The sequence below is a fragment of the Podarcis liolepis genome (genome assembly GCF_965112155.1).
Source record: "Podarcis liolepis genome assembly, chromosome: 3".
Classification (NCBI taxonomy): Eukaryota; Metazoa; Chordata; class Lepidosauria; order Squamata; family Lacertidae; genus Podarcis; species Podarcis liolepis.
In genome coordinates, this window is record NC_139557.1 from 99,614,879 (window position 1) to 99,639,962 (window position 25,084).

Genomic DNA, 25,084 nt, shown 5'->3' on the forward strand with positions numbered 1-25,084 from the left:
CTTCTGGTTACCATTGCAATTCTGCATGGTGTGGGGATAGGGGAGAGAGAAATGTGTTGCTGCCACACTCATAACACTGATATGAAATCCACACCATGCAGCCCTTTTAATAACTAAAGTCTAAAGGGCTGTCACATGGAAGATGTAACAAGTTTGTTTTCAGCTGCTCCAGAGGCCCTTAGGGCTGAAGCAGTGATTCCCCTTCCTTGGACGTTTTTAAGCAGCGCTTGGATGGCCATCGGCCATGGATCATCTAGTTGAGATTCCTTCATTGTAGGGGGTTGGACCCTTGGGGTCCAACTCTACAATTCTATGATGCCATGTTTTAAAGAGCATCCAATGCGCCTTTAAAGCACATGACTTCCCCCAAAAGGATTCCTGCCTTTGTGGCTTCCTTCTCACAGACTTACAATCCCCATAACCCCTAACAAAGTACAAGTCCCAGGATCATTTGGGAGAAGACATATGCTTTTTATAACAGGGATGAAGAACCTGCAGTTTGCTCACCCCCATTTCCTAGGAACCAGGAATGGGAAGCTCAAGTGCTTCTAACAGTATGGTTATAGGTAGCAGTGTGTATAAAACATTGAATGTAACAGGGTTATTAAGGTAACTGTATCAGAATTATTATGGGAAGGTTAAGGAGGGAGGGAGGGGGAAAGAGAGATTGTGGAATTCTGGTGGTGAATGATGACTGGATGAGGATTTGAAAGGAGTCTGAATGCAAGGCAGTTGAGAGTCAGTTGAGAGCGGTGGGTTCTGGAGGGGATGGTTGGGCAACTAACTATTCAGTTTAGCATCAGTAGTCTAGTCGTCATTTTTGTAATAAAGCAGCATATAAGATAAAAGAGAATTTGAGGCCGTAAGCTCAGGTACACACGTCATCCTACAATCATTTAGTGAATCATCCATACAGTCTACTTTAGTGAGGGTGCAGTACCTAGCATCTGGACCAAACATTGATATTTTTTGCTCTTTTCTAGTTTCATAGGTTTACGTTCTGGTTCTAATGATGTAAAAGGGGTGGGGGCTCTTTAAATACTGGGAGCTGCTACACACTCCTTTTCTTCTTTAAAAAAAAACTAATAATTTCCCCTCATTTTCAAAAGCACACGCATTGTCTCTTTCTTCAGGTTCTTCAGTTACATTTGTTGTGAGACATTGGTGTTACCGTATATGCAGTAGAGGGTTGGGGGGGAAAGAGAACACAAGGCATTTAAATGCTATGACCGAACACTTCTGATTTATGTATACAGTATATCCTAGAATAAAACCCAGAATCCTCTGCAGTGCACCAGGTCCCTCAACAGACAAACTGACATACCCTGAAAGCATAACATTTGAAAACCACTAGCTCATGAAAACTGAAAGACAAAGCACTATAAAAATGAAGGGAATTTATTCAAGAAGATTCGGCAAGCATCCGCGCTTTTGACTTTCAGGTGTCTCTTGAAGACTGGTTTTATGCCAACAGGCCTATGCAGTTGTTTTAATTTTTCTTGAGTAGCCAATAGGGATGCACAAATATGTCCATTTCTGTTTCTTTCAGTTATTCCAACCTTAAACTCAGTTCTTCACATATGCACATCTGTTTGCAAATTATTTTTTTAAAGTCCTCATTAAAATTCATCGGTATTTGAGTGCTAATTTCTCCTAATATACATGTTTGTACGCAATTTTCCTGAACAACATGCATTTTTGTATTTGTTTTCAATAGTATATACATTTATATGCATACCTTACACTAGTTTATGTATTTTTCTACATGTTACTTGGCTGGAGAACTGCATTGCATAGGAGTGCAAATTTATTAGATTCAGAGCTATTTATTCTAAAAGGAGAATAATAGTATCTTGAAGTGCCATATCTGCTTGAAGTAACTGTCATTCTTATAATATTTTAAGTTTTATATATGTACTTCATTATTTATAAAAAATGTAAAATGAGAAATAAGAGAAAAATTATAGGAAATATTACATGTTGAAACATTTTTAATCATAGCTTGATCTTCCCATATTGGTAAGTCATCTTTTCTAAGTATTCCCATGCTAAAAAAAGAAAAGAAAAAAGATTAATATGGCCACCTAGAGGTGAAAAGAATAATCCTAAAGCAGCCCATATTTGTTTCTGAGTATTTTAAACTAATAATCATGAAACAAGTATATCTTGAGCTGGTATGCCTGCCAGGGAACACCAGAAAAATATCAGTACAATGCACTGGTACATAGTACTTTGTTTTACTAGCATAACTATTACTAGAGTTCAACCTAGTATAATGACGCAAGCTTTCTGATTGGTTTGGCCAGCTAAACTTGTAGTCTTTTTTTTTTTTAGACTATGGTGAAATATGAGTTTACAAAACTGTGCTTTTTACAGTATTCAATGAGGTAGGAATTTACTAGTCTGCTCTTCAATACAAAGATTCCCATAATTTTAATTTAAATCAGCAGCAATGAAGTGAAAAAATAATAATATAATAATTCCTCAAAAGAACTGCATATTATTTTGGGAAGTGTGAATCAGATAACTTGCATTCTATGTGCTGTGAGTGAGTAGTTAAATTCAATCAATCAATCAATCAATCAATCAATCAATCATCAGGGAGAGGGTACAAACCCATGATATGCATCTAGTTACCACACAGACCATTAAGGCATGATATTACACACCCTTATCTATCTATCCATATACACACAGCCATTTGTGTGTATCATATCCATCTTGTACTATAATGTATATTTTTTGTATTATGCACACATCTGTTCCTAATGAAATTATCCTAGGAGTGGTAACTCTATTTCTATCAAAGGAATCTTTTTTTCTCCACACAGTATATGTATGTGCCAAATGTTAAGGCACTGAATGGCAGTGATTGATGTGTAAAATTCATTTCAGATGGAAAGTGCTCCATAAAATTTCCTTCCTTAAAATCCATTATTTAGCAGATATCCTTAGGAAAGGACAAAGCTCAGTGGCAGAGCACACACTTTGCATGCAAATTTTTTTAAAAAAACAACCCAAAAACAATATCCCTAGGTGCCCCAATATAAAATCCAGAAAGGTTCAATCCCTGAGGTTTAGAGAAAATCCCGGTGAGCTTGCTGTAGCAGCAGTGAGGTTAGGCTACTCAGCTTGTAGAAGATAAGCTCAATAATATAGTGAAACAATCCAGATCTGTGTTCAGGGTAGGCACTCAGTGCATAGCAGTGAATCTTTATGTTTAGTTGGGGTTTGTTGGACACTTTTCTTCCTGCACCAATTTTCCAAAGCATGCAAGTTACCCCAGCAGAGGTCAAGCCCAACTTAACTATTTTCTATAATAAAATTTAAATAGGTTGCATTCACAGTTGAATATATAAAATTGAGCATTTGCAGTATTGAAATCTCATCATACTTTCTAAAATAGAAATCTTCGCAGGTCCCTCTGAATCCTGCCACTAGAGTAACAAAAATTATAGATACAGATTTCATATCTGTAGGTCATATGCCCTTTAAAAAAAAGCTGCAAGTAGAAAACACAATAAACCTTTATGCACTACTACATTTCAGTTATGGTAATACTGACCTTGCATGGGAGTTGAAGCAGAAGCTATAGATAGCAGTGTATCCTAAAGAGGTCATCTCTAGGCTGTATGACAGAGCAGTGGAGTCTAGGGTGGGAACAGAAAACCTCTGGCGTTCTCTCTGGCGTTGGACTCCACTTGCCATTGTCAGGGATGAAGGAAGGTATAGTAGAATCTGGTGACTGAAGTTGAGTGTGTTTCTCCCTATCTCAGAGGCAATGAGTACCATAAAGGGTCTAGTGTACTCCTGCCTCCAAAGCTGTGATTCTGCCAGTGGGTCAGATCCTATCAATCATGTTAATACTGGTGCAGTTAAGAAAATATTCCTTTCATTCCTCAAGGTGACTTCAAACAATTCAGTGTGGTTTAGGTAGAATTCTCATAGGTATACTGTAAAACTATATATAAAAACTCACAATGAATAATAATCTTCCTAATTCTATTAGCTAAAAATACTATTTAAATAACTATTAAGTACTATTTTGGGATATGAGAACCGACCACAGTGGTACCTTGGGTTAAGAACTTAATTTGTTCTGGAGGTCCGTTCTTAACCTGAAACTGTTCTTAACCTGAGGTATCACTTTAGCTAATGGGGCCTCCCGCTGCAGCCACGCTGCCACCGCGCAATTTCTGTTCTCCTCCTGAAGCAAAGTTCTTAACCCGATGTACTATTTCTGGGTTAGTGGAGTCTGTAACCTGAAGCATCTGTAACCTGAAGTGTCTGTAACCCGAAGTACCACTGTATATATTTTGAAAGACGGCTTTTCCATTTCTTTGGCCACCTCGTGAGATCCTGTTGTCAAACTTGGAACAAGGGTTTCTGAGACTGGGGCACTGGTTTTCATTGGTGTTGGGCATCCAGCCACCATTTTGAATCAAGATGTTGGTCTGAAATGTGACTTTGGTGTGACTTCATCCGGTTTTTGGTGCGATGGGTACAACTGTGCTGATTTCAAACTCCAGTATTCAAACAAGGGTTTCCAAGGTGGGAACTGCAGTTTTCATCAACACTGGGATGCTGGCTACCAATGGGACATTGTGCATATGGACAAATCAATCATTTCACAAACGGAGTATTGATTGGTGGGGAAAGACTCACACCGTCTATACAACATTGTATCCTTTTAAATACTTTTAAGACAATCAAATCTACTTTTCACCCTCCATTGACTCATGGAACCCTATGGAGAGACAGTTTAATTTGATTGCCTTTCTTGGAACATCTAAAACTACAACCAGCATCCACTATTTTTCTTTTCTTTTCTGTACAAGTACTATGCTCTGTTTTCTTTGTATGGGTATGTTTGTTACTTGAAATTAAAAAACAAATTTAAAAATAATAAACTGATACAAAAAAGTAGGAGTCTGATGCTCCTGACAGGTAGTAGTATGAAATGATAAAATAGGAGCAGGGCTGTGAACTGCAGCTGCCCCATGCACTATAGCAGATGTGAATGCAATTCACCACATCTTGTCTTATTTTCACAATGCAAGCATATCCCCTTTATTATTTCTGTTGAACGTTTAAAATGTACCTTGATGTCCATCACTTCTAATCTGAGATAGAAACTTTTTTAAAAAGTTCTTTAAAAGTTATACAGGCTGGTAGTGCTTGTTAGCCTCCTTTATGGCCTGCTGGGTCCTGTTTTCTCAGCCACTATAGTCCTATGCTGCGCAGAGTTTTCTCCATCACGAATCTGATGCAACTGTGAACGTCATTCATTATGTTTTCCTGCATTCAAAGTAAATTTATTTGTGATATTGTAGTAATATTTCAAAAGTTTCTTAAACGGAAATAATTTAGAAATAGCCTAAATTTGTTCATACATTTTAGGAGAATATGTACCGATGCTTCTAGTACAGTGGTGCCTCGCAAGACGAAATTAATACATTCCGCGAGTCTCTTCGTCTAGCGGTTTTTTCGTCTTGCGAAGCAACCCTATTAGCAGCTTAGCGGATTAGCACTATTGAAGGCTTAGCGGCTATTAAAGGCTTAGCGGCTATTAAAGGCTTAGCGGATTAGCGGCTAAAAGGCTATTAGCGGCTTAGCGGCTTAGAAAAAGGGGGGGAGCAGAAAAAATCGGAACACTCGCAAGACGTTTTCGTCTTGCAAAGCAAGCCCATAGGGAAAATCGTCTTGCGAAGCAGCTCAAAAACGGAAAACCCTTTCATCTAGCAGGTTTTCCGTCTCGCGAGGCATTCGTCTTGCGGGGCACCACTGTATAAGAGTCAGTATAACAATACCCTGACAGACAACTTGTGTTTAAATGGTCCATGTACTTCAGCACTGTTAACATTAAAGCTGCAAAGTCATGTAAGATCATGACTCCTTTTTTGTTTTGACTGAAATGCTGAGATCACATGTGAGTTCAGATTTCTGAAATTACATTGCACAAGCAATAGACTGATAGTGTGAGCCAATTTTTAGTGAGAGTTCCAGAAAAACATCTACTTCTGTTTCATTGATTATGCAAAAGCCTTTGACTGTGTCGACCACAGCAAACTATGGCAAGTTCTTAAAGAAATGGGACTGCCTCATCACCTCATCTTTCTCCTGAGAAATCTGTATGTGGGACAAGAAGCTACAATTAGAACTGGATATGGAACAACTGATTGGTTCAAAATTGGGAAAGGAGTACGACAAGGCTATATATTGTCTCCCTGTTTATTTAACTTATATGCAGAATTCATCATGTGAAAGGCCGGGTTGGATGAACCCCAAGCCGGAATTAAGATTGCCGGAAGAAATATCAACAACCTCAGATATGCAGATGACACAACCTTGATGGCAGAAAGTGAGGAGGAATTAAAGAACCTTTTAATGAGGGTGAAAGAGGAGAGCACAAAATATGGTCTGAAGCTCAACATCAAAAAAACGAAGATCATGGCCACTGGTCCCATCACCTCATGGCAAATAGAAGGCGAAGAAATGGAGGCAGTGAGAGATTTTACTTTCTCGGGCTCCATGATCACTGCAGATGGTGACAGCAGCCACGAAATTAAAAGACGCCTGCTTCTTGGAAGAAAAGCAATGACAAACCTAGACAGCATCTTAAAAAGCAGAGACATCACCTTGCCAACAATGGTCCGCATAGTTAAAGCTATGGTTTTCCCAGTAGTGATGTATGGATGTGAGAGCTGGACCATAAAGAAGGCTGATCGCCGAAGAATCAATGTTTTTGAATTATGGTGCTGGAGGAGACTCTTGAGAGTCCCATGTACTGCAAGAAGATCAAACCTATCCATTCTGAAGGAAATCAGCCCTGAGTGCTCACTGGAAGGACAGATCGTGAACCTGAGGCTCCAATACTTTGGCCACCTCATGAGAAGAGAAGACTCCCTGGAAAAGACCATGATGTTGGGAAAGATGGAGAGCACAAGGAGAAGGGGACGACAGAGGACGAGATGGTTGCACAGTGTTCTCGAAGCTACGAACATGAGTTTGACCAAGCTGTGGGAGGCAGAGGAAGAGTCGGACACAACTAAACAACAACAATCAAGAGGTATGTTGCTAGAACCATAAAGAGTGGGGAAGATAACAGGGATGAGAAACTCCTGGCCCTCCAGATGTTATGCTATGTTGCAACTCCCATCACCCCTGTCATTTGGCTATGCTGGCTGGGACTGGTGGGAGTTGGAGTACACAAAATATCTGGAGGCCACAGGTTCCCCTTCCCTGTCCTAGAGAGCCAGCTCCATTTCTATTAGCAAAAGTTGTCCTACTTGGTCACCTAGAGCAGGTGTCTTCAAACCTTTCAGACTAAGGATCGACTTGTAACCCAAACATGCATTTAAGGACCCATTTCTTAATATTTTCTTAATCTTTTACCATATATTTGTATGGTGGTAGTACTCCTGTTGCGACCTACTTTGAATCAGGCTGCAACCCATTAAGCTGCACCCTATCGGATGAAGACCTATGGCAATTCTGACTCACTCCTATTGAGAAAGTGACTGGCTATTTACAAGCCTAGTGCTGTGTTGCTTCCAGTAACACAAATGTAAATCTTAATTTACTCTACCTGACTAACTAATACTCAGAGTAAACCTACTGAAATGAATGACACGTTAGTCATTATGAAATCAGTCCATTGGTTTCAGTGTCTACTTGGAGTATGACTTAGAGGGATAGAATAGCTACATAGAGTTGAATCAGAAATGTTTTCATTCAGTACATTTGATACTACAGAAGAAAGATCAGAGTGGTGGATTGTCAGAAGAAGGGCATGGCAGGTTGTATTGTCGCCCTGAGCCAACACTTTGATTATTATTTTAGAGAGTTTCCTGGTCTCTCACCAGTATTCCTGCACTATGCCTTACACAATCTAATGTGCAAATATACCATCAGATCTAGAAAGAACTACAAATCCCTCCCACTCACATTTACTAGACACAAAGCCTGCTGATCGTAAATACATCAGTTTGCATGGTTCACGTCCAGTTTTTGCAATACTCAAGCATCCAGTAAGCCTAGAATCTTACACAGATGAGAAGGATAGGTGATAGTCATTTGCATATCAATTACTTCTAACTACAAATTGCCATATATTTCAGCCTCTATATCATGGGTAAGCAAACTAAGGCCCAGGGGCCGGATCCGGCCCAATCGCCTTCTAAATCCGACTGTGGACAGTCCGGGAATCAGTGTGTTTTTACATAAGTAGAATGTGTCCTTTTATTTAAAACGCATCTCTGGGTTATTTGTGGGGCATAAGAATTCATTCATTTTCCCTCCCCAAAGTATAGTCCGGCCCCCACAAGATCTGAGGGAAAGTGGACCAGCCCCCTGCTGAAAAAGTTTGCTGACCCTGGCTCTATATAGTGAATAGGCAAGTGTGAGGGGAAGAGGAAATACTATGAAATGTTAGAGAACTTCACATGAAGCCAGAGAGGTAATGAGCAGGCATTCATCCTTGCTCTTCCAGGAACGAGCAGATCAACTCAGCAATGTCCTATTTCAGTGTCTTATGAAAAATCATAAGAATTCCAGACATAGCACCAACACTTCATCATGTCAAAATCTGCTAAAATTCTAATAGGATCCATGATAGTCATAACATCATTAAAGCATGCTAGGAACTTGACTGAACATAAGACAATGATCTACCTAAAAGTGAGGCTACATCAAAGGGAGATGAGGGAAGCAGTGTCACCATCAGTCTGTAGAGAAATAACCAGGCTCCTCCCCCAATCAACTGTCAATGGGCAGAAGCCATCACATCAGGTGACAGCAGAAAGAAGCAAGTCACTCCATTGGCAGCAACTTTGGATCCCTCTTTTCCTTGAACTCTTTGTAATTAACCATTAGTGCCTGGGTTTGCTTTCCCCCCTCGTCTACATCAATTAATTTTTTATTTTTTATTGTATCTTTTAGACTGGAAGCCTGAGGACATGGACTGTATTGTTACCTATAAGAACGTAAGACTAGGATGCTGATCGTTTCCCAAAGACTCCTTTCAAACTGACTAAAGACTTGCCACTATTATACTATGATGAAAAATGAGCCTAAACTTATTTGCCACTTTAGAAAGGGAAGAAGTAATGCCTGCCCCAAAGGGTCGCAAAACACCTAAGTTACCTTAAGAAAAGCAGAAGGAACTATCTCAAAGGTGGAAAGAAAAAGCATTTCGTTAACATCACTCAAACATTTTCTAATTTTTGGAAAGGCCAAAGTTGGTAAGACTCTTTGTTAGGGAAATTTGGATTTACAAAAAAAAAAAATAACTTATGAAAACAGTTCATTAATTAGTAGTTGACACAATATGCCCTAATGAAGCAGGAAATATTAATTAATATAAGAAAAAGCCTTTTGGATCAGCCAATGACCCATGTGATCCATCCTGTTCTCACAGTGGCCAACCAGATGCCTATGGGAAGCCTGCAAGAAACACCTGAGGACAATCACACTATTCCTACTAGTGATTCTCAGCAACTGGCAGTCAAATATATATTTCATCCAACAGTGGATGTACAACATAATTGGTTGAGAAGCTGAGACTTTCAGATGAAAGACAAAACAACAAACTATTCAAATAAAGTTATGCCCTACTTTTATTATCTCAGAGACAGATTCTATCTCCCTTTTAACTAGTCCCCAATCCCAAATTATATGTCTGTTGTTGATGATGAATCACTTGATGATGATTCCCTGACCCAAACTCTGAGCACACACCAGAATTCCAGTACCTTATTAGAAGTCATCTAAGGCAGAAAAGATAAGCGTCACACATAGTATGGTACCTTAGACACTCTGGGCATTCCCTTTGACATTACAGTATGGTAATGATGATGAATACATTTATGAATCATCTTCCAAGGTGATTTACATACATTATGTGCCAACAGGTCATCAGTATTATGTGTTTCTTCCTAATTTACCCAACTAACTTTTTTTCTGTCTCAGAACAGGTCCTTAAATAAACTGACACATATATGTAAAACTCTAAATAAATTCAACTATGGTTACACAACTGAACCAGATCATCACCAGAGTTCTCAAACGTGAGTTTTCTATCATCCAGCTGGTATAGAAGTCTCAGAGGATGTCTTATCTGGTATCCCAGTAAGAATATAATAGGGCTAGAACATGTACCTTTAGCTCACAACAACAGTGATTTCTTAACAATCTCATTTATAAACAGAGTCAGTGCAAACCAGGGTGACCAGATGAAAAAGAGGAGCGCACCTTTAAGACCTGAATAGAGGAGGTAAATTTGGAATGGTGTTGCTTGTATGACAAGTAACACATGCTGAAAACCCCTCTTTTACATAGCTATTAAAGGCACAGAGCCCTGTCTTTTTCATCTAGTCACCCTAAAACCACCATATACCAAAGGCAGTTTATTATCAGGAAATGTTTACAAACTTTTCCATACATAACAATAAATTGTAAACTGCTACGCTTTTCGTTAAACGTTTCCCATATGCAAATGCTTGGAAAGCTCTAAGCACTCAGAAGGTAAAAGATCAATAAAAGAAATCCAGTCTTTCCCCCTTAATCCCTAACTATTTCAATCTGGGTTTTAGATTTTACTGGCACCTTTACAGATAATATCTTGCAACCGCTGTATCTTTATCCTATGGTGTTTTTTGATGAATGTGAAATAAGATGAAGTAAAAACCATTGTAAATAATGTCATACCTTCATCTATTGAGGCTTCACTACTGTACCCATCATACTCTGCAGACAGAGGGCTATATTTTTGTCTGGTTTCCCAAATATAGTTTTTCTGTTGTCTGTTATCGCCTGCTGGTGGCCTTGAACTTTGTGTTCTGGATAAGGCTTCGTGATATTTACCCAGTGCCTCATCTTCACTTTCAGATGATGAACCATGCTGATCTTTATTTATGTATGAGTTGTCTATTTTGGAAAAAAAGGAGGGGGGAATGATAACAGATGGCACCATAAAGGAGAGTGCTAAAATTATAATGGGTAAGCATTTAATTGTTAATACATTTTTTTCCTAAACAGAAGGTAATATAGTTCACATTTTAACCCAGTTTAGGCAAGAGCTCAAACTTCACAATAAATGTATTATCCCTAACATAATTATTTTTTGTTTCTGTTATTCCTGGAAATATTTATTTTAGCCTGAAATAATCAGGCTTTTAAAGGGATGAACCAAGGTTGTTTCCTAAATACATGCTTTTTACTGCTGCCCATGGGGAAGATCCCCCCCCCATGCATTTAATTTTGTTTTGTCTTCCCTCTTTGCCCTATCACCCTTAGTGGATTCAGAAAGCTCTTCTGTAACTTGATATAGGGGGGTTATCCTTCTTGTTAGATAGATACATTTATGTCAGCATTTGTTTTTGTGTATAACTGCAAAGTTTAGGATACCTTCATGGTTTCGCTAGCAATGGCTTTAAATGTTTGTTTTCCTTCCATTATTAGAGATGTGAAATAGCCTATTTTATAATTTATGCATTGACTGATTTTAGAGAATATATTTTCAATTACATTTATTTATTTTAGATATATATATATTAGACTTGTTGCATTACCACTTCATGATTTGTATGTTAGTTTTCTCACTTTTAGTATTACCCCTCATGAAAAGCTATATGTAGCTTATAATATGTTAGGTTCCCAGATATTATTTCTTATAATAAAACAACATCTGCACACTATGTCCTGAAGCACCAGGTAAACAAACGCATATAAATATAGAATTCAAGAATCATGTACAAAATATTCTTGTTATCCAGTGCAATCCGTTGAAAGATGTAGCAAAATTTAAGGGAACAGAAATATTTTTTTTAAAAAAGTTGATTAATCACTATTCAAAAGTTAGTAGCATTAATCAGGAAAGAAAATATGTAACCAGTTTTCAAGGAGTATGAATAAACTTAGATAAAGCAAATTTCAGAGAAAATAATATACATATCACAAAGAGTTTCTACTAAGGAGACTGTTTTAAAGATCATTATGAATGAAATCTAAAAAAACAGTTGGGAAAAGAAGTATGTAGTAAAAGATCCAGGAAAGGCCACATGGATAAAGTATGATATAAGACACCTCACCTTTTTCTGGTGTCTTCTTACTACTCACTTCTTTTGAAAAACATTCTGATTGCTTAGCCTTTTCCTTTTTACTTTCTTTTGAAAGAATAGATGGTGCATTTTCTTCCTGCTTTGTTACAGACTGTCTGTGGCCATCCGAAAATGGTTTGCATTTCTTTTCTTTTACATCATGAACCCCATGAGCTTTTTTAGACTTTAACTTCTGCAATTTTGGAGTTTGCTCTTCATTTTTTTCTGAATTCCTGGAATCAAAACTGTGCACTTCTTTGGTGTTTTTGAAGTCAAGTCCTGGTGATTTTTGTTTTGCTTTTTTATGCAACGGGCCCTCATTTTGTTCTACTACAGCATGCAATTCTTGATTTAGTTCTTTATTAAGGGACTCATCTGTTCTATATGTCTTGCAGTTCTGCCTAGTATCTTTTGGAAAGGTAACATTTTTCAAGTCTTCTTTCTCTTTATTTTCCTCTTTATCTACTATAGATTTATCTTCTTGGGCGGTAGCAGTATCATCTGTCCGAAGGCTGTTGATCATACTTGTTACCTGTTCTGTAACTGAGTCAGCTACTGTATAGCTGACATCTCCAACAGCACTGGTTAGATCATCTACAGCATTACTGAGTGTGTCAACCAGAGAAGACATAGAAGGAAGGCTCAGATTTTGTTGAAAATTTTTGAAAAATGCCATGTTTTGACTGTTAGTACATTATTGCTTTGAAAATATGTTATTCCTCAAATGCATTGCTATTGTATTTTTTTCAAGTATCCTAAACCCTATCCTTTAAATTGTGGACTCTGGAGATTAGTCATTCTCTGAATTCTGTTACCTTAAAAGCAATAAATAGGAGCAAGTGTTTTCTACTACACAAAGCCAAAATCAATTGATAAAAATCTATTCTGTTTTTTATGTTGTGTTGTATGTTGTATTGTATAACATAACCAGACATTTTAAATATTATATGTAAATTGTTGAATTTACTCTACACCTGCAAAGAAAAAGTTTAAACGTATTTAAATAATATATTGTAAAGACAGATATACTACATTGTTTCAAAACACTAGCATATACCCCACATTGTATCGATTATTAAGAAACCATAAAACATAATTCTTAACACTGGACTACATTCTTAACATTGTATTCACCCAGACCACAATAATTCTGTACCCATGGCCAACAGTCTGTACAAATTCTGTACAAATATAAGCATACAACCCCAGTAAAATCAACAAGTTTATGCAGTCTAAATTCTATGTTGAACTGCGGTCATGGAATATAATTCAGTTCAAATATGATTATTGTGTGTTTTCCCTCTAACTTTTAATGAATGATACACTGCAAATAAAAGAGGTTTGTCCTACCACTTTTGAGATTCAGAAATATCTAAGATTTTGTCCCTCATAATTGAGAAAATATGGTTTCCTGGTATATAAAAGCTGTGATCTAATTATTCTTATTAAGCATATTTGGGAAATATAAAACCATTTGTTTCTTTCCACTATCTAAAATGTCAACCCCTTACAAAACATTCAACAGACCCCAAAGCCATTAAATTCTGACTAAGCACTACAGATGGATTAGTAAAAGTATTTTGGACTATATAAGATATTTATTTTATTCAAGTCAAACTTTTAGGCCTACATAACATTATTCATATGATATTACACCAGGGGTTTGCAGTCTTTCAAAGCCATAGACCATAGAATTTGATACTTACAAAGTTTGTCCTGTGAATTTTTTCTGGCATTGTATCGTGAATTGAGGTCTGGGAAACCTCCAACATTCTCAAAACACATCTTCTTGTTAATATATAGAAAAAGAATCAACAACAGGATAATAAACAGTCCAACTGCTGACAGAAATCCAACTGCCTCAGGAGATACTAGAAAAAACACAAACAATGACCAGAATGGAAAGCCAACACATTTCATTAAACTAGATTGTTAGTAAATCACACCCAGACCCAAACTTCCATGCAAGTACATAATAGGGAGAAGATGAAACAAGAGGCCTAGTTTCATATTCCCCTTCATTCAAGTGGTTACATGGGTACACTGCCTTTTCAGTGGTGGTAACAAGTCTGTAGAACTCCATACCCAGGGAAGTTGCTTTGCTTCTTTTTTGGTAGTTTTTAGGCATCAGGCCAACATGGTTTTATTTTAGGCTCAACAGAGTTCATAGAATAGAATTCAACTGCTGGTGCTTTGAATGTTTTATTTAACTCTTTTACCTTGTTTCATTTATTTGCTCTTTAAGTTATTTACTAACATTTATTATATTATTATATTGTTTATATATTTGCCTTGTAGAGTTAAAAGAATAAAATAAAAACCCTTAATAAATAAATATTAATTGCCATCATTTTCATTACAATATAATTTTTCAGCCTACTTTCAATCAAGTAATCAATCACAGATCTACTGTCAAGACCAATGTGTGTATATATCCCCATCCTGCCAATTGTGAAATCTACGTAGCTTTGGCTGAATACGACAGCAATTTTATGTCTACTTTTATGAATTGTGTTTACTTTTGTATTTCATAAAAGCAATGTGACCCATTAATGAACATAATGTTTAAATCAAAGTTTAAAATCACATCCTTTTGGATTATAACCAGGATTTATTTATTTTTTGCTGCAAATAAACAGTTACCACACATGGATATCTATGTGGAACCTGTCACTGGGAATGAATTCAACACATGCATTCTAATGTCCACTACAGATATACAGTAAAATCTTTGACTTGGTCAGGTAACAAATTGACAGCCAGTGCATGTTTAATGTGTTGATTGGATCCCACACCTGTCAGTAACCTGGACCTGGTTTTGAAGCCACTGCTTTCTCACTCCAGCTTCCTGTTCTCTTTGCTTGCCTCCAGATTGACTAGTGGCCATCCAAAACCCTCTGAAGTTCTAACGTTTAGTCTTCCAAGGGTCTAGACACACAATTCTAATTTTATTGTATGAAGTTTCATTAAGGATTAGTGCTTGTAGTACAGAGCAACCACTATAGAGGGATTTGCATGCATTTTTGTATGTCTGCAAGTCTGTGACTGCAAGAGACTGTGAATCTGGGGTGGCCACACCAACTTGAGTACTTCCACATTCACTTTAGCTATGCCTGCCACTGGCATGCAGCCCTGTTTTCATCTCTAAATTGTTAACAATGCCTTGCTTTAAATGCTGCATCAAATTTATGAAAAATACTTGCTGTTTCAATAGACTTTTTATCAAGTTGTGGCCAATGCCTTCAAGCATGCAGTGTTTCATTTGCCCCTATTTACTTTGACGGACTACAATGCCACAGAACAGAAATAATCAATTAAAACAACAACATCATCATGTGAAAAGCACTGAAAGATCACAGAACAATTGAATTCAAACCCTTTTTTTTTTGTAAAAGGGTACATATTTCATAATCTTTGGAGTCTGTTAGAACCCAAATGCATAAAATAGTTACAGTGGTGCCTCGCAAGACGAAAAGAATCCGTTCTGTGATTCTCTTCGTCTAGCGGTTTTTTCGTCTTGCGAAGCAAGCCCATTGACGGATTAGCGGATTAGCGCTATTAGCGCTATTAGCGGCTTATCTGCTGATCGGATCAGCTGATAAGCGGCTTAGCGGCTTAGAAAAAAGGGGGGGAACCAGCAGGAACTCGCAAGACATTGTCGTCTTGCGAAGCAAGCCCATAGGAAATTTGTTTTGCGAAGCACCTCCAAAACGGAAAACTCTTTCGTCTAGCGAGTTTTCCGTCTTGCGAGGCATTCATCTTGCGGGGCACCACTGTATTAGGGTTTTTAAAAAGTAAAAGTAAAAAGGTACCATATTTTTGGCTTTATAAGACGCACCAGACCACAAGACACACCTAGTTTTTGGAGGAGGAAAACAAACAAAAAATATTCTGAATCTCAGAAGCCAGAACAGCAAGAGGGATTGCTACACAGTGAAAGCTGCAATCCCTTCTTGCTGTTCTGGCTTCTGGGATAGCTGCACAGCCTGCATGCGCTCCATAAGACGCGCACACATTTCCCCTTACTTTTTAAGAGGGAAAAAGTGAGTCCTATAGAGCAAAAAATACGGTAAGTGATTAACTACATATTCTTGAATTTGTGACTAGCCCCATTTTATTGCAGAAGTTCCTCCTGCCTGTATAGTTCTTCTGCAAGGGCACTGTCCCAATAGGATAACACTTTTTTCAGCCACAGAGCATAGCTGGTTTGCTTATTAGCTTAATGTTAAATTTAGTGTTTAATATTATAATATCAATTTATAGATCTAAGGTCATTTTCTGAGGTTAAGAGAATACAGCAATTAATACCTTACGAAAGAATGATACCTTAGCTTCAGCTAGACTAATTAATTATTCATCTACCTTAACACCAAATGCAAGTATTTGGAATTATCTATCTTGTATCAATTTGCATACATGAACCCATCTTTAGGACTATAAGCAGCCTGATTTTATCACATGTGAAAGACAAGACTATTCTGATAGTTTTCTTAAACCTGTAACCAGCATTTCTATAACCCCATGAGGGATTATGGACTCGATTAGGGGGTTGGACTTGATGGCCCTTGTGGTCTATTCCAACTCTATGATTCTATGTACAGTACAGTATACTATGCTGTTTGCATTCCACTATTTAACATTAAGCATTTAATTCTCTTAAATTAACTATTAAGCACAATTATTTTACGGACAGATAGTAATAGTAACTCTCATAAAATTAAATATAAGGAATTTAACACAATTATGCAGAGGATGCACTCCATTAATAATATTGCTAATGTTATATCCTAATTAATGACCCACAATAATATTAATTGCTTCTTGAAAAGTATTACAACTTTCAAAATACAACAGATTTTGTAAAGACTATCTTAGAACTGTTTTTATGAGGCTGAACAGTTTTATTCAACATAGCAGATGCACAATGACAAAAAGAATGTAAATGAACTAATGAACTAATGAACTAAAGTAATTCAAGGAACATTATTATATTTTAATAACAGGTGAAATAAATTCACTGAAATTAATATTGTAATGTACTGTAAATACTAGCAATGAATTCAAAGGTTATAAATTATGCTAACAAAATTAGTATTTGGCAACTTACCATAAATTAAATGTCATTATATTAGGACTTTTGTTTTCTATGTCACAAAAATCAACATATGCTGTATATTTAAATTTGTTTTTATCTCTTTCCAAAAGTAATTTCAAACATACTGGAAAAGTATTTTTGAAGAGTAGCAGTATCACAAGCATTAAACCAAAACAAATACCTTTAATTTTAAGGAAGGGTAATTGCTTTAAAAAAACATTTATAAACTTCTTTTTTTACTTACATAAAGTGTTGACTGTTCAATTGCTCCAATAGTGTATGAAACTATATATTTATCTTACTGCATGTCAAGACAGTTTAATTATTAATGTGGTCAATGCAATAGTATCTGCCTTGTGTACAAGCCAAACTGGTACTTGATCTGAAACCCCATGATGGTCAATGAACATACACTTATTTTTTAAAACACAATTCAACGGGTTGTATTCAACGTAGCACTAAGGGGAGTGTTCCATGAAAGCAAGGATTCTCCTTGCACAAGGGAATGTTCACCCTCTCTCTTCTCACCTGTGTATTCCCTAAATCTGTTTTGGGGGTTACCCCAGCACTCGAGAGCAGATTTGGGAATGGCATGGGATGTAAGGAGGAGTTAAGTCCCTTTGCACAAATGGAACTCATTCCGCTTGTGGAATTATTTAGTTGAATGCTACTTAGTACTAAAAGTTATGCTGTTTTTACAGTGTTAAGGTATCAAATACAGTATTGGTATTTAATTTATATAATAATTAATTCATTATAACTAAATAACTTCATTTCTTTAAAATAGGCATACAGTGGTACCTTGGGTTAAGAACATAATTCGTTCTGGAGGTTCTTAACCTGAAACTGTTCCTAACCTGAAGCACCACTTTAGCTAATGGGGCCTCCCGCTGCCGCCGCGCTGCCAGAGCACGATTTCTGTTCTCATCCTGAAGCAAAGTTCTTAACCCGAGGTAATATTTCTGGGTTAGCGGAGTCTGTAACCTGAAGTGTATGTAACCTGAAGCGTATGTAACCCGAGGTACCACTGTATAACAAAGGAGTACTAAAAAGTTCTTATTTCAGCTGCTTCTAAAGATCCTCATTAATCAAAGGGTATTTAACCAACCTTTGCTCCATTTACCCACTGGATACATGCGGCAACAAAAAAACAAAGTCACTATTGGCAATATGTGTACTTCTTTATTTGCTTTCTTGGCTTAATAGGCCAGTGACCATTTAAGACAGAGACAGAATCATTATCTGCAATAATGTTATCCCAGAGACCAGCCCCAGTGTTAAAGGGATATCACTGAAACTATGGCACAAGATGAGATGAGCACGCAACCCCAGAGTCGGACATGACTGGCCCGTACGGGCAGGGGTACCTTTACCTTTACGGCACAAGAAAGCAGTCCGTTTCAATGGAAGAGCCATATTCCTAGAAGCTTATGTTACTTGCTCACAGCAAGCAGACAAACAGAAGTTCACAGCAGAGATGTGCAAGTGGGCCACTGCCTTAATTGATTCAGAAATAAACCAAGGTTCAGAAAATATTCCTCCTCCCAGTCAGCCCTCTTTGGTCCCCAAAGAACCCTCCCCATCAACTCCCCACTTCAGCTCCCTTCTCTTCTTTTAATCAAGTCATTACCTGACCAGGCAGTGGTGACAGCAGATGAAGGCACATATGCCAACTATCCTAGTATGCTGGCTTACTGACACACTGTATGTCAGCCCACACCTCAACCCGTGAGAGATGAAGTATGGGGCTACTGCAATTTCTGCAGCCTTCTGAACTCATGGGTAATCTGGGCTTATACGTTTAAAACACATGTTTAAAAACATGGCAGGGAGATCTTCTTTATGACAACCATAGTTTAGTAGTTCACATTAGTAGTGACATCCACTGTCCCATATAATAAAATAAAGTTTTTAATAATTATTGGCAGCTTCAGATTATTATCAATTAATACTGCTCATTTTAAAAAGACTATTCTCAAATTCTTACAAAGTATTAGTTCTGAGACAGCAGGTGAAAACTCCAACCATTACACTGCAGTTGTAATTTCAGTGTACACACAGCCAAAAGTACTTTTCACTTCTGTGCTCACTCAGGCTCAGGGAACCAGATGTGAAAATCTATTAAATATAATTTGCAATGAAAAATAGGCTTTATCTGCTTAACTCATCCTCAGAGCAGCCATCCCAGAATGAACAGAAATAAGCTTGTCTTTACTAACTTAAGTCCACTGATCTCAATGGTTTCTATGATGGCCAAAAGCAACCTATATAGAGTACAGTGGTACCTCGGGTTTACTTAATTCGTTCCAGAGGTCCGTTCTTAACCTGAAACTGTTCTTAACCTGAAGCACCACTTTAGCTAATGGGACCTCCTGCTGCCGCCGCGCTGCCAGAACACGATTTCTGTTCTCATCCTGAAGCAAAGTTCTTAACCCGAGGTAATATTTCTGGGTTAGCGGAGTCTGTAACCTGAAACGTATGTAACCTGAAGCGTATGTAACCCAAGGTACCACTGTATTATTTTGCACAGTATTCATTAGACCATGGTTTTCATGGGAAATTTTTTAACGTATTTCATAAATTAGCCATTAGATGGCACTATAGGTCAACTAGATTACAAAGTGCAAAACCTACACTTTGTTCTGTTCCCACTAAATAAGTACCACAGATAGTGACTTTGATTGCTTACTCAAATATTGGGTGGAATCCAGATACAGCTCAACATATTTAAATCCTATTAATTTCAAAGGGAGGGAACTGAGCAAGTGCTTAACTCCAACTGAAACAAACAGGCCTTCAAAGTGCTTCATTTAAGATGGATCATACTTTCCTGTTTTATGAAGATAAACATTATTTTAGATTTATAAAAAGTAATGAGCACTGACCCATGCAACAAGCTCATCTAATGGCTCATCATTTCTAAATTTAGGATTTGTCCTTTTTTGTTATGATTATCCTTATTTATGATCAACAGATTACAATAAATAGAAAATTATCTCTCTAGAAATCAGCAAGCTGATGCAATTACATGAATTTATTGTATTTATTTTAGTGAGATGCAAATGCACATAATTACGTCACATAAATTAAGTAAAATAACTTTAATGACAGATTATTGATTACGTCCAACCTAAATCTCTAGCTAAACAAATAAACTGTGACCACAAGACAATGAAAATATTTAAAGAAACATTTAATTGCTACTGCTTAACCATAGAACCCTGGGGAATGGAATACCTGCGTTGAGCAGGATCAGTCATGCTCTACATTATTCAACATCTCTAAGGTATTTGTCTGATGCATTCTAGATTACATTCAGCCTCATTCATAACTCAGGGCCAATTTATATGTAACCAACCACTGAAATGTGAGAGAGATTCTGCATAGATGACTCACATGCCACACCAGTAGTGTCTATTTCTAAGAACCACATGGAACAGTTTGATTATATGATTACACCTATATCAACACCACAATACTAGTGCTAGTGTGAGAAGTAACCACATTATCCACTGATTTCAGAAGACTCCTGTAAACAAATGTTACTTGTATTCAATGTGACCCAACGAAGCAATTCCCATACCACATTAGCGGGACAAATTACAGGTTTTATGAACATAGCCGCAAAATGGAAGCAAACAAGCCACACCACAAATTATGACAGGCTTAAAGGGCTCCTCCAAGTTGAAATGCTGTTACAGTGGTAACTTGGTTGTCAAACGGCTTAGTTGTCGAACATATCAGCTCCCAAATACCGTTCCAGTTTGCAAGCTTTTTTGGAAGCTGAACGTCCAACGTGGCTTCCGTAGATTCCAATTGGGTGCAGGAAGCTCCTGCAGCCAATCGGAAGCCGCACCTTGGTTTTCAAACCGTTTCGGGAGTCAAACGGACGTTCAGCTTCCAAAAAAGCTTGCAAACTGGAACGGTATTTGGGAGCTGATTAAGCGGATTAAGTTCAACAACCAAGGTACTACTGTACTAAAGTGTCTCTGACATATTCCTTTACCTTCAAGAAAGGAGCAAGCTTTTTCCCCACTGTTGAACTTTTTATATTATATTCAGCTCCGTGAAGTTCAATGCTTTTAAAAACATTACCCTCAAATTTTGCTGAAGCACTAAGTATTGTAATTATTCATTATATTTCCAAAAACAAAATTTTTATATTATAGTTATACACACATTGGTCCTCCTTGCACATAAGACACAGATCATTCCAAATCTGATCCTGCTCTAGTACAAACAAAAGCAATAAACCATTATCCCTGGCTTAGCATTACATCCGACCCAAAGATGGTGGTTTGTTTTTCTTGAACAAGTCATGCTCAGAAAGCCAAAAACGAATTTTGTTTTTAGATTGTAATTCATGTGAAGCAAATCAAACCACAGTTGCTAGTTCAGACATAACTCTAATCCAGGGACTGTGGTTTGTTGCTCCTATTTGTGCTACGGAAACAGCAGGTTTACTGCAATATTCCGATACAGTCAGCATCTAACTTACTTTACGCTATATAATTTTGGTTTCACAGAAAAAAATTTATCCATAGTTTAAAACTAAGAAATCCTAGTCATCTTTACTCTTTTAATATATCTGAACCACAAATTCAATGGGAAATTGATTACGTTGCTTTGTTTCTTTTGAGACATGTTACCTATGTCAAAGCTGCTTGTCTCGTTCTCTACCATCCTTCGCACTTTCATGTGCTCTAACTACACCCAGCAGATGGTCTATAAACTAGATGAAAAGGGGGAGGGGAAGAAATTGAATTACTTTTTTGCTTCAAAGTCTGTAAGTTTAACAAAGATTTAAACAAAAATTAGCCCTTTTTGTAATATAAAATTTGAGTCCATCAAGCAATTAAGACTTTCACAAAACCTGTATTTTTTTAAAATTAATAAGGTTACTGTTAAATATACACAAAACAAGTGGAAGTCTGAATTTACAGCACAATCTTATGCATTTTTACCTCAAAGTAAGTTTTATTGTATTCAGTGAGGCTTACTTCAGCTAAGTGTGCACCGCAATCAAGACTACCTTCACGCAGCACAATTCTCTACATGTCTACTCAGTTCTGAGCAAACCCATTGATTTCCTTGGTATTTGCTTACTGGTGAGAGTTATAGGATTGTAGTTATAATCATTTTCTCTAGTCCATATAAAATTCATTTGATGTACACAAACTATAAAGTAAGGCTTTTTAGGCTTGGAAAAGGGGGAGAGGAAGGGAACACAGAGAGGTCATAAGCCCCAATTTAAGGAATGGTCTATTTCAGGAAGGAACTGTGCCAGTGGTGCAGCTAGGTAATTTTAGACCCTGAACTTAGTGGTCTTATTAGGAGGAAGGGCATTATGCACTCATATATGTTACTTCAGTTATGATGTCATCGAGTTCAGTGGGACTTACTCCCAGGTAAGTTGGTCTAAGACCCAAGTAGACCCACAATAATTTGCCAGAGGTCGCATGTATATTTAGCTCTTCCGCACGTACAAGGAGGAAACACATGGGGAGCGGTCACTGCATGAGCCTTACCAAATTTTCTCCCTTCTGAATCACCACCTCAGAAGGAACAGCAGTTATTCCAGCCTTAACTAGCACATAGTCATGGCAATAACTAGTACACAAATCTGACCTTTTTAGCCCCTTAATAGGTGCCTCCAAGCCGTATTCCATGTGCACTGACCTACTATCCCCATTTTTTTTAATTCTGTAACCTCAAACTTTCTATGGACATGGCTGATCTGCTGAAGAGTTTAGATCAAGGACAGCTAGCCATTATGATTACACTGGACCTTACAGCTGCATCTCATCAGAAATGACTGAACATGAACTGCCTCTTCAAGATGAGCCAACTTGAATAAAATATACCTACAAAATTTATATCCACAAGATGAGATTGAATCACTAATGAAGAACAATTACGTGTTGTTCCAAAGAGATTTAAATGTATTCCTCTATGGAATTCAGTAGCAGACACTTAAGAGTGCCATAGGTAAACATAACATATCTCTTACCCCTTTGCATCATAGTACTTTTTTCTCTGCTGGGAAGACTGGTGGGGAATGTATGAAGGGTGCTGGCCTGCTGGGAAGACTGGTGGGAATGTATGAAGGGTGCTGGCCTGCTGGGGAGACTGGTGGGGAATGTATGAAGGGTGCAATATGAGGGTCTGAAGGGCACAATATTAATGTCGTCAATTTCTTTTGCATTGACAAGTTCAGATCAAGGAAGTGGGTCGTCATCATCTTCAAATTTTGAATACTGAGTTTGAGATTGATGTGCTAATTGTGATTTTATTTGTCCTGTGGTGGTTTTGCCCCAATGGTCTCTGGTGGTCACAAAGCTCAGTTTCTGCTATTTCCTCCTATATGGGCCTCCAGTAATGCTGCTTTATGAACTAAATTGTTCATAATAGAATAGCATAGTTACTTACTGCTCTAAGCAACTGTGATCAGATCGTATCTGTCCTACATTCCTTACATTTAGTACCTTTAGATTGGAAGGTAATTTAAAATTGTATTGCTAGTTTTCAAAGCCTTGACAACTTAAAAATTAGCAGATTCTAATGGTATCCCACCCACGAGTTCTTTAAAAACACAAATGTGAAATTGCTGATCTTGAAATAAAATCAGTCTCCATACTTGAGAACTGGAAAGTGCCCAGTATAATAATTTTTTTAAAAGGATGTGGGGGCGCCAAAAAATTACACACTTGTTAGCTTAAAGTATATTCTAAATACACTTAAAATATTGTTAAAGATAAAATTACCAAGTGCTGAGATGAACAAGTTTTGCTGGGAAAACCTCATGTGCTTTCTGCAGAAATAAGTCTGCCTCACTATTCTGTTCAGAGTTCCTTGACAGTGACAACAAGCACATTTTATCCTTCTGCTTTCAAAAAGTGTTTGACTAATTCCTTCACCAAAGTAAACTTAGAAGCTAGTGGATAAGAGGTCAGAGCACAAATGGATGGTTTTCACAATGAGTTCTTGGAACAAGAACTTTTTAAATTATTCATTAATTATCTGGAGCTAGGCATAAGCAATAAGATGGTAGTTTGCTGATGACACCAAGTTATTCAGAATGGTAAAAAAAGCAAAAAAAAACCTCCAAAAAGAGCTCTCCTAACTGGCTGAATAGGCAATAAAAAGGCGAAATTATCTTACCCACTCAAATGGTTCAATCTGCAAAGCTGGCACATTGACAAGTGCCATCTAATGATGAAAACCTCACTGTAGTTTCTGGTAACTGCTAAAAACCTATTTGCTTAGGTAAACCTACTAGACATATAATTTTATTACATCTATTTGTTGTAAAACTACAGACTTTTACTTATATTTTGATACATTTTACTTTGCCTACTGTTTTTATTGGTGTTTTAATGAATTTTTGTACTGCTTTATGTAAAACTTAAAAACAAAAGAGGTTTTTGTTGTTTAAACGGGGGGAAAACTTGTTAAATAAATAACATAAAGTGTGGTTCAGTGAAAGTAACAGCAAAGTGATACATTTCATGGTAAAAAAAATCCTAACTTTACAAGGCAACTTTGGAGTCTGAGCTGGCACTGACTGACCAACAAATAACTCGAGGTTGTGGTGGATAGCTCAATGAAAACAATTGACCAGGATGCTGCAGCTGTGAAAAAGGTAAATCGCATGATAGCTATTATTAGGGAAGGAATCAAAAATAAAACTTCCAGCATCACATAATTAAAATAAAAATTTATGGTGTGTCCATGCTTTGAGGTACAGTACTGTGTACAGTGGTACCTTGGTTCTCAAATGTCTTGGTTCCCAAATGCCGAAAACCCAGAAGTAAGTGTTCCAGTTTTCTAACGTTTTTTCAGAAGCAAAACGTCCAATGCGGCTGTTGGCTATTGTTTCCGAGGCGTCTGC

At 37.4% G+C, this 25,084-nt stretch overlaps 1 protein-coding gene and 1 long non-coding RNA gene across 10 annotated transcripts in view; one reads left to right on the plus strand and one right to left on the minus strand.

The window, feature by feature from the left end:
• Positions 1–25,084, minus strand: part of SYT14 (synaptotagmin 14) — a 78,285-nt gene that overhangs the window by 44,114 nt on the left and 9,087 nt on the right. For 2 of the 9 annotated variants that reach the window (XM_083494366.1, XM_083494374.1), the window contains exons 3-6: positions 21,843–21,925; positions 13,805–13,969; positions 12,090–12,913; positions 10,708–10,926 (exon numbers count right to left, since the gene is read on the minus strand). The exons of 1 other annotated variant lie outside the window; for it this stretch is intronic. In XM_083494366.1, coding sequence (XP_083350492.1) covers positions 10,708–10,926; positions 12,090–12,774 — 904 coding nt within the window. In that variant the 5' untranslated portion in view covers positions 12,775–12,913; positions 13,805–13,969; positions 21,843–21,925. The remainder of the gene's footprint in view (positions 1–10,707; positions 10,927–12,089; positions 12,914–13,804; positions 13,970–21,842; positions 21,926–25,084) is intronic. 6 more of the 9 variants (XM_083494373.1, XM_083494371.1, XM_083494367.1 and 3 more) reach the window with 4 other exon arrangements.
• LOC310702966 lies at positions 1,039–9,238 on the plus strand. Its single transcript, XR_014523844.1, has 3 exons — positions 1,039–1,876; positions 6,251–7,069; positions 8,941–9,238. It is a non-coding gene; the product is annotated as an uncharacterized lncRNA (long non-coding RNA).